The 12,544-nt window shown below is 39.0% G+C and overlaps 1 protein-coding gene across 1 annotated transcript in view; it reads right to left on the bottom strand.

Moving 5' to 3' along the window:
• CLVS2 (clavesin 2) overlaps nucleotides 1-3,951 on the bottom strand; it is a 67,047-nt gene extending 63,096 nt beyond the window's left edge. Inside the window, exons 1-2 of the mRNA XM_055263021.2 lie at nucleotides 3,861-3,951; nucleotides 2,442-3,388 (exon numbers count right to left, since the gene is read on the bottom strand). Coding sequence (XP_055118996.1) covers nucleotides 2,442-2,830 — 389 coding nt within the window. The 5' untranslated portion in view covers nucleotides 2,831-3,388; nucleotides 3,861-3,951. The remainder of the gene's footprint in view (nucleotides 1-2,441; nucleotides 3,389-3,860) is intronic.
• Nucleotides 3,952-12,544: the final 8,593 nt, after the last annotated feature.

Genomic DNA, 12,544 nt, shown 5'->3' with positions numbered 1-12,544 from the left:
AACTTAAACACCTAGGGAAAGAGGCAGACTTCTGTAGGAGTCAAGGAGCCTTCGGGGTAGAGGAAAGGGATTCAGGCTAAGAAGGGTTGGTAACATCCTGGCATTGGCAGAAAGGCAGCTATCCTTTGAGTTTCAGAGCAGGAGCCAAGGAAGTTTTTATGCACATGCTCCAGTGATAAAGGTTTATAGAGGGTGCAAAGATGACAGATCTGTTTGTCTACTAGTCCCTGTCATTGGGTTAAGTAGATTTGGGATAAAAGGAAGGTGGGGAAGAAGAGGGAATTATTATTTTTTTAATATAGGAAGAAACTCGACTGAAATTTTGACTAAGCTCTAAATCACTTGTATACCTTTTCACCTTGATGTGCTATAATTTCTTGATTATACCTGCTTATTTCCAGTCATAGAAATAGAATTCATAATTACAAGTCTAGACATCTTCACAGGGTATTTCTACAGAACACAGCTTCTCATTTTGTTCTAATATACAACATTTTAGTATTTAAGATTATGTGTAAGTTTAATGAAATATAATTCTATATACCAATTATTAACTCCCTTTCCATTATAGATTTCTAGGGAAAGAGAATTTGATTACTAGTTATCTGCCCTTTATATGGAAGCATGAGATAGACAACTGAAACACAGTGTCTTTAATAAATTCAGAATTATCACCTTCTCATACATATGAAAACTATAAGTGACTTTCATCTTAATTAGGTTTACAAATCATTATGAATATTAGTTCACTTATAGAAATTAATGAAAATAGGTCTGATATATATGTATGCCTCTCTGAATGCAATCTGCCTCCATAATGGTATCTCTGAGAGACATTGAGATTTATATAAATATAAAATTTCCAGTTTCCATTTCACTATAGCTCAATTAACAAAGTTCCAATCTGACATACAGAATATTAGTTTTTCCTTGAATAAAATTTTTCAGTTTTGTTATACACAGTCATTGATTTGCCTGATCCTACAGTGTACTTTTATGATGAAAAGAAAACATTTTTAAACAAAAATTGTGGTCAATGGATAAAACGTTGTAATTCTTTAAAATTTTAAGCTACCTGATAAAAACTGGAATAACATCTCTATAACTGGCCAAAGTAAGTAACAAAACTCCATTCCCTCTGAATGGCTAACTGTATGAGTTTCTTAGCATTATGAATCTTCAAGTAGTAGTTTGTCTTTCTATTTGCCTAAAAAAATCAGAGTGATTCTCAACCTGGAATTACAGGGAAAAAAATCACAATAAAATGAGAGAAAAAATAATTAAAAATATTAATTTACATTCTAAGATACCAAGACTCAGAAGCCTATCTGGAAATCTCTATGATCCATAAGCCCTCTTGATAACTGTAAATGTCTTGTACGATGGCTCTAGAGATGATTTAAACTAACCAGATGCATTGAAAGTCACCATTCACAGAACTAAAAATACACCAATGTTTTAACAAGCAGCTTCTTATGATTCACAGCTCTGGTAGCATTTTAAGTCCCATGAAATATATTTAACTTTGAACTTAATTGAAACTACCTTACACAAGAGCCTTTTATAATTTCTTATATCTTTCAGTCTGAGAAAACAGTTCTGATGGAGTACAGAGAAGTGTCATTGTCTACATTTTTCTATAATAATGTAGATAAAAAGAATATTATTTCTTCTCTATTAAGTAGCACATGAGCTCAAAAAGTCCACCAACTGACACATATGAATATTTTCCACTTCCTTCCAAAAGATGAAAAACCACATGAGACAGGAAACAGATTCTTTAGATTAGTGGCAGGTGTAGAACACATACACCAGTCAGTGTACATTTTCAGTGTCAGCAGACATGCTCAGCGACAGAGGATGCAACTCTTCCTTTCATTGAAGGGACACACATCATATTATTCCTTCTTCTACACATTACCAAGCAGAGAACTTCCCAAGCAACAAAACCACTTGCTTTTGGTCGAACATTAGGCTATGCTTAAAAGACAAAACGTCAGTACCAAAGAGAGGATGATGATGATGATGATGACCATGATGATGGGTCTAGTTTAAGAATGTTTTTAGGAAGAAGGAGGAAAAGTTGTCCCCATTTTCATACTGGTTTATCCAGCCCAATAAACTTTTTCAGAAGGTGAAACATATAGAGAAGCTTTATTTACAAGTTAAGTGATTTAGATCTCCGTGCAATAATGTGGTTAAGGTAGCACCTTAAATCTGCAGTAGAAAGTGGGTGTTAGTGAAGTAAGTTTTAAAAGTAAAAATACAAGCCCTCCTCCCTTCCCAGGGTGCCCACCAAAAACTCATCTCCTGGTTCGTTTCTCTTTTCTCCAAGCCAAATAAACCAAAATATCAAATCTACAAAACCATGACACTACTCGGGATAAATTCTGGAAAATGGGAGAGTAAAAGGAGAATACAAGTTTGGATTTAGGATTTACCTGCTCTGATCCCAATTGGCAGCAAAAAGGACTAGAATCTTCCTGCCATAGTGGTCCAGATTGGCCAGGCCCCCAGGGAAGCCATCCTTCAGTGCCTGCTTGATGCCAGGGTCGGTGGCCTTAAAGCTTTTGAACATGTCCAGGTTCTGCTGCCGGTACTCAAAGTACTGTGCCAGGAGGCGGAAGGCCTCAAAGTGATGAAACTTCCTAGCCCGCAAGAAGCGTAAGATGAAGGCATCATCTGTGCGCAGAAAGCCAATGTCTGGCCTGGTGATGACCATATCCCTCACCTCCTGGATGTCCTGGTGCAGCGTGTCTGGGTTTTCATTGAGCTCCAGGCGAGCTTTCTCCAGGGTTTCAGGGGAGAGACCGGCTTGCAAATGAGTCATTGTTCTGCCTATCCCCGAGGTTTCCCTCAGAAGCCCTTGTTGACTGTCCCAAAGCAAACCTGGCCCTTGCCACCACCAGACTCCAGCCCCCAGACCTCCTGCTGCCTGCTTCCTCTCCCTTACAGGAAATTAATAATCTTGGTGTCCAATCAAGTGCCCTGTTGCTCCTGCTTTCCCCCAGCTTTGCTGGGGGGCTGGGGGGTGTAAACTTCTTCCTCCGCCCCCTAAAATACAACACCCCACTTTGGCTCCCTCTTCCCTTTCCTTTAAAGAGAGGTGAACCCCTGAAGGGCTCCGCACTCCTCTCCTTGTCCTTTCTCTTTCCTAACAAATCACCCCTAAATCCATCTAGCACGGGTGATTCTGATCTTGGTACTGTCCTCTTCTCTTATCTTCCAAGATGTAACAAAAACAACGCCCACGCACATCTCAGCCCCTGCACTGTGAATATTCCTGCGGTCCCTGCTGAAGGATACGCCTGCCAGGGGTAGCGATGGAAATTCTGATTAATAATAAGGTAGCTCTTCAGCGCTGAGCTCCAGGGTGGAGAGAGATCATCTTTGCCAGAAAGAAAAAGAGACAGAGAGAAAGAGGGGGGAGAAAGGAGATTATTTCTCCCTCTACTTATTCAAAGACGCTATTTTTAAAAGACAAATTTGTGTGATTTATTTAAGATTATTGTGATCCAATTAGGTGAAGACTCTGCAGAGAGCGCACCTTCCCACCTCCCCTCTGAGATACACCGTGATCTCATAAGGCACCAGCAGGGGTTCTGGTGGCGTTGGTACCAGCGTGGGCTCCCCCAACCCCACCCCCAACTTCTGCCTTCCTCTAGCCCTTCATTTCCACGGACTTGCCACGGGGTGGGAGAAAAGGGGGGAGGGGGAGGGAGAGGACCAGGGATATCTCTGGGAATGCACATTTCAAAAACGGAGAGAAGGGGAGGACATTGTGGAGAATAAAATAAAAATGTCCTTATCTTTTCTATAAAACCCCAAAGCAAGAAAGAAGAAAGAGCAGCCGCTCCTACCAGCAAACCCGGAGGCGGGGTCGCTAAGCAATGCGGCACTCCCTGGCATCCATCAGCCGCGGCTTCAGCAGCGGCGGCGGTGGCGACAGCGGCATCAACTCCTCTGGGCGGGATGGAAGGAGCAGAGATGAGGGGTGGCGGCGGGGACCCGGGCCGAAGATGCGCTCGGGAGCAGCCGCGGCCACATCGTCCGCGGGCAGCCCGCAGCCTCTCCCAGCAGGAGGGGTGAGGATCGCAGGGCTAGGGCCACCGCTGTCCCAGGTCCTCGCCTGGCCCTGCCATTTTCGCCTTCGGGAGAGAAGGTGGGGAGGAGGACGCGAATGCCTGGATGGAGAAGGCCACTCAGGCGGCCACCGCCTTTGTGAGCTCTCCGGGAGCAGCCAGGAAGGTGGGCGCAGCGGGGCGGCTGCCGCGCGGCGCTGGCCTCTCCTGGGGCTCTCCCGAGCGGTCCGAGTCAGGGGCGCCCCACCGGGCTGCGGCGGCGGCTCCGGCTTCTGCTGCTGAAAGAGGACTCGGCTCAGCCCAACTCCTCTCTAATTATCCCAGCACAGATCTCGCTGCGACGTAAGCACTCACTCAGCTCGCGCGCGCGCTCCGCTCCTTTCCCTGCCTCGATGGGGTAGGACGGCAATTTGGGTGGCATCGAAATATCCCGAGCCCTAAGTTTAGGCTGCTCTTCGTCCCCACTCCTCAGGAGGCTGCTGAGCGGGCGTCGCCGGGCCAGGCGGGGCAACCATGCTTTCCAGCCTCCCCACGCCCCTCTCTCGCCCTTTGTGTGCAAGACCCCAGATCGGCCTGGAGAGTAGCTGTTGTAGACGGTAATTCACATTGACACGCATTTTCTCGTTTCTGTAGGAGGCAGTTTTGATGTAGAAGGAGTACTGAAACATTTTGTACTTTTCGCATTTGTTGTAGACAGAGATGTTTAATTTAGAAAAGACCAGAGTGGTTCCAAGGCAATGTACTGATGATTAAGCCTCCGTAGGAACTTATATGAATAGTTTTTCAACCATACAGTCTCCCTGCTAAATTTCTGTTGAAGAGGATGAAAATGAGCACTAGGGTAAATGATAATAAAAACGTAATTCTCAAAGGAAGAAAAAAATAGGAACTTCACTCATATCTCATCATAAAGCAAATATTTCTGGAAACACATACCATCCTTCCTTCAGTTGTATGCATCTGTATATGAGAATCATTATAAATAAACAGGAGTCCTTGCGCTTAATATGACTATGGATTTGAGGAAAAGGGATATTTTCTATTTTCAAAACACAGCACATATTACTAAGCATGTTACTAAGAGCAACTTTTGACTTATAAACTGTAGAATGGGGTCTTGAATTGAAGTTAATTCAATGCAACTAATATTTACTGAGTTCCACGAGGTGTGGGGCATTTTTCTGCATTCTGTGTATAGGAGGTGGTCTTGAAGATAAGCAAATTTTGTCATTTTCTTATCTTGACATTTCTTATCTTGTCATTTTCAATGTTGATGACTACGAGAACCCTCAAAATACAGGCACACTTGTTTTTGCTCTTCTCATGGCGATGGTGTTGACCAAAAGAAAGAAGGAAAAGGGTTGTATGGTAGAGCTAGAGCATTTATTAATTAAATTAATGCAAATTAATGTAGGAACCTGAATAAGACAATAAATCACACACACACACACACACACACACACAATCGTCAAGGAATTTATGTTTTAAATGGGGAAGGCAGAAAATAAACTACTTAAGTGTGTGTATATGTGTGTTATATATATGCACTATATATAAGGTCCTTCTAGAATTTTAAGTGATTATGACTTTCTCAAGCATTCTGAATGCAATGTGAACTGTTAAATTTTTTGTTCTCATTTTAAAAAATTTGAAAAAATCATTTTTTTCTAATATTTTAGAGGTTGAAGAAAATTTATGTTTCATATCAACTGTATGAAGAAGTTTTAGTCATCACCAACATGGAGAGACAATTCTCCCTGGATCCGTTTTGTTTCTACCTGTCTTATGAGCAAGGCACTAATTGCCCTTTTTTCTAGATTGTCTTTTCAAGGGTATTTGTACACTAAATAGTCTTGGAAGATATTGGAAGATAGAGATAGTACCTCCATCTGAAACAAAGCCTTGAAAGCTGTGATATCTCTCTCCTGACCAAAAGGTAGGCAGGCTTATCTGAATTCCCTAAACTCAGAGCTATTCTGCGGTAATGCCACCCATTGTTTATGCCAGTATCACTTGATCCTCTTTTCTTAGCTATCTGTGGGAATTGGAGCTCAGGGGACCAGTCAATGCAAGATATGCAGATGCTCATACTGGCCGATATGCCTGAGTGACAAAATCCTTTATCTCGAAGCCAGGAGTTTTGCATCTTCCATCGGCATCCATGAAACTATAGCCAGCTAACTTGTTAGCCTGTAAGTAGAGCTAAAACTCAGATCTTTCACCTTGATGAAAAAACAATTGCTTAATTTTGTTCTCTGAGATGGACATATTGACTATATTTTTAAGGGAATTTATAAAATAAAATTTATTTTTTGGCCCAGCATATGATATGACCAGTATTGAAGGTTGAAGGATGACATTTTTATTATTATTTACCAATAATAGAATCGCTTCAAATAGATTTATTTTAACATATGATAGAAATAGTCTCTATCACCCAGTAGGATTGTTGGAGTAGGTCAGGATAGGTATATATAAGATTTTTAAATCATATTTACAAACCTTTAGTGATTATACTGTTATTCTCTCTCTACTTATACATTTGAACTCAGTTCTGAAACCAAAATGAATATACGAAGCCATCTAAAATTAAACAAGGTGTTTATTCAGATGACATCAGAGCATTTGATTTTCATTCAATATTAATTTACCTCGCCAAATTAATGCAAAGTAATGTAGGAACTGGAATATGAGAATAAATTATCTAAAGGATTAATTAAAGCATTATTGGAAAAATAATTAAATCAAGGACTTCAGGTGTTTTCAAGTAACTAGAAAGAAAAGTTTGGTTTACTGCTAAATTTAAAATGAATAGAGTAAGTAGTTTATGTTTTAAAACATTTTATTCCCTTTATTGTTAAATAAAATATATGCACAAAAAGGGGCACAAAATAAAGATGTACAGCTCAATTCTATCTTACAAGGGAAACACACATGTACGTGTCCAACCAGGTTAAGAAACCAAGCATTGTGAGTAGCCAGAAAGTCCCCTGCCATTCCCCTCCTAACTACTGGCCTCTTTCCAACAAAAGAAGCCACACTGTCTTTATTTTAAAAGTAATCCTTGTTTGTTTTTTTAATTTTACCAACTTAATAACTACAATTTTGTTTTTCTGTTTCTGAAGCTAAATGTAATCGTTTATATGTAATGTTATGATTGACCTCTTTCATTCAATATTAAATTTGTGTGATTTGTCAGTGTTGTTGTATGTAGCAGCTCCCTCATATTCAGTAATGGTGCATAGAATTGCATTTTTTTTTTCCTGAGACAGAGTCTCCCTCTGTCACCCAGGCTGGAGTGCAAGGGGTGATCTTGGCTCACTGCAACCTCCACCTCCCAGGTTCAAGTGATTCTCCTGCCCCAGCCTCCTGAGTAGCTGGAATTACAGGCACATGCCACCACTCCTGGCTAATTTTTGTATTTTTAGTAGAAACGGGGTTTAACCATGTTGGTCAGGCTGGTTATGAACTCCTGACTTCATGATCTGCCAGCCTCGGCTTCCCAAAGTGCTGGGATTACAGGCACGAGCCACCGCACCCAGCCATAGAATTGCATTTTTATACACCTACTACAATATGTGTGTCCATTCTACTGTGGAGGGAAATTTGGGTTGTTTTCAGTTTGGAGCTCTTATGAACCATGATGTATGAAGATTCTGGTACATGTCTTTTGGTGTACACGGAGAGACCTAGGAATGAAAATTTCTGGGTCATATGTGATGTGCATCTCCAAATTTAGTAAATAATGCCATACTGTTTTCCAAGTGGTTGTTTCACCAACCCCCCAGCAATATATGAGTGTTCTTACTGTGCCATGTTCTCAGAAATCTTACTATTGTCTATAATTTTAATTTTATCCATTCTGATTTTGAACAAGGGTATTGCATTATGGTTTTGGTATGCTTTCCCATCATTACTAATGAGGTTAAACTTTCACGTTGTTTGGGGCCATTTGTACATTATTTGTGTGAAGTGTCATTTCAGACATTTTGCTGATGTTTATAGTGGGGTGTTGATTGCTTTAATATTGAATTGCAGAGATTCTTTATAGATTCTGAATATAAACCCTTTGTCAGTTGCACATGTTGTGAATATCTTCTCCATGTCCATGGCTTGTTTTTTTCACTCTCTTAGCCTTGTCTCTTAATCAACATAATTTTAAATTTTTAAGTAATTCAGTTTTTCTCCTATGAATAGTGCTTTTTAGGTGCTGCTTAGAATATCCCATAATTACTCAGATATTTATTCTCCAGTTTACTGTCTAGAAGTTTTATTGTTGTTGCCTTTCACATTTAGACTTGCAATTCACCAGACTGTGTTTTGCACATAATGTGAGAAATTGATCAAGTAATTTTTTTATGTGAATAACCTGTTTACTCAGTACCATTTACAGAGACTATTTATCAAAAAAATCATCTTTTTTTCCCTACTAGACAGGGCAACTGTTGTCACACAAAAATAATTTTTCACATGAGTAGATTGAGATTTAATGTAAATTTTAAACTTCACCCTTTTTTATACAACCAATATTCCTCAGTGGTTCCCAAAGTGTGGGTCCCAGACCAGCAGCATTAGAATTACCTGAGAACTTGTTAGAAATGTAAACTCCCATGCCTGAGATATTGAATCAGAAATCCTCCCTAAAATTCAGAGACTCATAAAGTTTTCTGCTCAGTCCTTTGAATGATTCTAATTTACACTGAAATTTGAGAATCAATGCTTTAGATTTAACCCCATATGTATCCTTTTTACCCTTCTTTATTCCTTCCTGTATCTCTGAGTTTCCATATAGTAGTGATTCGTTTGATTTTTCACTTGAACACATTACAATGTGTCCTTTAGTACAGATCTGGGGGTTATAAATTATTTGTTTTATTTGTCTGAAAGTTACTTTATTTTACTTTTACTCTAAAAACATATTTGTAAGCTAGAGGATTCTAAATTAGCAGCTGTTTCCTTTCAATACTTTAAACATTTTGTTACTTTTTGTCTGGCTTGTCTTATTTCTGTAGTGAAGTTAACTGTCAATTTTTTCATTATTCCTTTGAAAGTAATCTCTATTTGCCTCTACCTGATTTTATTTTCTCTTCTCATCTTTAATTTTCAGCATATTTCTGATGAGCTTTTTTTCATGTTTTTTGGCCTCATAAATGTCTTCTTTTGAGAAGTGGCTGTTCATATCCTGTGCCTACTTTTTGATGGAGTTGTTTTTTCCTTATAAATTTGTTTAAGTTCCTTGTAGATTCTGGATATTAGCCCTTTGCCAGATGGATAGATTGCAAAAACTTTCTCCCATTCTGTAGGTTCCCTGTTCACTCTGATGATAAGTTTCTTTTGCTGTGCAGAAGCTCTTTAGTTTAATTAGATCTCACTTGTTAATTTTGGCTTTTGTTGTCATTGCTTTTGGTGTTTTAGTCATGAAGTCTTTGCCCAGGCCTATGTCCTCAATGGTATTGCCTAGGTTTTCTTCTAGCGTTTTTAGGGTTTTAGGTCTTACATTTAAGTCTTTAATCTATCCTGAGTTAATTTTTGTATAAGGTGTAAGAAAGGGTCCAGCTCCCGTTTACTGCATATGGCTACCCAGTTTTCCCAAAACCATTTGTTAAATCCTTTCCCCATTGCTTGTTTTTGTCAGGTTTGTCAAAGATCACATGGTTATAGATGTGTGGTGTTATTTCTGAGAGCTCTGTTCTGTTCCATTGATCTATATATCTGTTTTGGTACCAGTATCATGCTGTTTTGGTTACTGTAGCCTTGTAGTATAATTTGAAGTCAGGTAGTGCGATGCCTCCAGCTTTGTTCTTCTTGCTTAGGATTGTCTTGGCTATATGGGCTCTTTTTTGGTTCCTCATGAAATGTAAAGTCGTTTTTGTAATTCTGTGAAGAAAGTCAATGATAGCTTGATGAGGATAGCATTGAATCTATAAATTACTTTGGGAAGTATGGTCATTTTCACGATATTGATTATTTCTATTCATGAGCATAAAATGTTTTTTCATTTGTTTGTGTCCTCTCTTGTTTCGATCTGTGGTTTGTAGTTCTCCTTGAAGAGGTCCTTCACATCCCTTGTAAGTTGTATTTTTAGTTATTTTATTCTCTTTGTAGCAATTGTGAATGGGAGTTCGCTCATGATTTGGCTGTCTATTTTGGTGTATAGGTATGCTTGTGATTTTTTGCACGTTGATTTTGTACCCCGAGACTTTGCTGAAGTTGCTTATCAGCTTAAGGAGATTTTAGACTGAGATGCTGGGGTTTTCTAAATATACAATTATGTCATCTGCAAACAGAGACAATTTGACTTCCTCTCTTCCTATTTGAGTGTTTTTTCTTTCTTTCTCTTGCCTGATTGCCCTGGCCAGAACTTCCAATAGTATGTTGAATAGGAGTGGTAAGAGAGAGCATCTTTGTCTTATGCCAGTTTTCAAAGGGAATGCTTCCAGCTTTTGCCCATTCAATATATTGGCTGAGGGTTTTTCAAAAATAGCTCTTATTATTACTTAGTTTATTGAGAGTTTTTAGCATGATGCGGTGTTGAACTTTATTGAAGGCCTTTTGTGCATCTATTGAGATAATCACGTGTTTTTTGTCATTGGTTCTGTTTATGTGATGGATTATGTTTAATGATTTGTCTATGTTGAACCAGCCTTGCATCCCAGGGTTGAAGCCAACTTGATCGTGGTGAATAAGCTTTTTGATGTGCTGCTGGATTCAATTTGTCAGTATTTTAATGAGGATTTTTTTTCATTGACATTCTTCAGGGATATTTTCCTGAAGTTTTCTTTTTTTTGGGGGGGGGGTGGGGGTTGTGTCTCTGCCAGGTTTTGGTGACAGGATGATGCTGACCTCATAAAATGAGATGGGGAGGAGTCCCTCTTTTTCTATTGTTTGGAATAGTTTCAGAAGGAATGGTACCAGCTCCTCTTTGTAACTCTGGTAGAACTCGGCTGTGAACCCATCTGGTCCTGGGCTTTTTTTGTTTGGTAGGATATTAATTGCTGCCTCAATTTTAGAACTCATTATTGGTCTATTCAGAGATTCAACTTCTTCCTGGTTTAGTCTTGGGAGGCTGTATGTATCCTGGAATTTATCCATTTCTTCTAGAATTTCTAGTTTATTTGAGTAGAGGTGTTTATAGCATTCTCTGATGGTAGTTTGTATTTCTGTGGGATCAGTGGTGATCGCCCTTTTATCATTGTTTATTGTGTCTATTTCGTTCTTCTCTCTTTTCTTCCTTATTAGTGAGGTTAGCAGTCTATCTATTTTGTTAATCTGTTCAACAAACCAGCTCCTGGATTCATTGATTTTTTAAAAGGTTTTTTGTGTCTCTATCTCCTTCAGTTCTGCCCTCATCTTAGTTATTTCTTGTCATCTGCTAGCTTTTCAGTTTGTTTGCTCTTGCTTCTCCAGTTCCTTTAATTGTGATGTTAGGGTATTGACTTTAGATATTTCCCACTTTCTCCTGTGGGCATTTAGTGCTATAAATTTCCCTCTGTACTCTGCTTTAGCTGTGTCTCAGAGATTCCAGTATATTAGTTCTTTGTTCTCATTGGTTTCAAAGAACTTATTAATTTCTCCCTTAATTTTGTTATTTACCCAGTAGTCATTCAGGAGTAGGTTGTTCAGTTTCCATGTAGCTTTGTGGTTTTGAGTGAGTTTCTTAATCCTGAGTATTAATTTGATTGCACTGTGGTCTGAGAGACTGTTATGATTTCTGTTCTTTTGCATTTGCTGAGGAGTGTTTCACTTCCAATTATGTGGTCATTTTTAGAATAAGTGCAATGTGGTGCTGAGAAGAATGTATGTTCTATTGATTTGGGGTGGAGAGTTCTGTAGATGTCTATTACATTCTCTTGGTCCAGAGCTAAGTTCAAGTCCTGAATATCCTTGTTAATTTTCTGTCTCATTGATCTGTCTCATATTGACAGTGGGGTGTTAATGTCTCCCACTATTATTGTGTGGGAGTCTAAGTGTCTTTGTAGGTCTCTAAGAACTTGTTTTATGAATCTGAGTGCTCCAGTATTGGGTGCATATATATTTAGGATAGTTAGCTCTTCTTGTTGCATTGATCCAATTCCCATTATGTAATGCCCTTGTTTTTTTTTTTTTTTTTATCTTTGTTGGTTTAAAGTCTATTTTATCAGAGACTATGATTGCAGCCCCTGAATTTTTTTTTTTTTTATTTTGAGCCGATGTGTGTCTTTGCATGTGAGATGGGTCTCATGAATACAGCACACCGATCAGACTTAACTCTTTATCCAATTTTCCAGTCTGTGTCTTTTAATTGGGGCATTTAGCCCACTTATATTTAAGGTTAATATTGTTATGTGTGAATTTGATCCTGTCATTATGATGGTAGCTGGTTATTTTGCCCATTAGTTGATGTAGTTTCTTCATAGTGTCAATGGTGTTTACAATTTGGTATGTTTTTGCAGTGGCTGGTACCGGTTTTTCCTTTCCATATT

The sequence above is a fragment of the Symphalangus syndactylus genome, chromosome 2, assembly GCF_028878055.3.
Source record: "Symphalangus syndactylus isolate Jambi chromosome 2, NHGRI_mSymSyn1-v2.1_pri, whole genome shotgun sequence".
Classification (NCBI taxonomy): domain Eukaryota; kingdom Metazoa; phylum Chordata; class Mammalia; order Primates; family Hylobatidae; genus Symphalangus; species Symphalangus syndactylus.
Note: the sequence above shows the minus strand (reverse complement) of the source record. Positions and strands in the feature narration are given on the sequence as shown.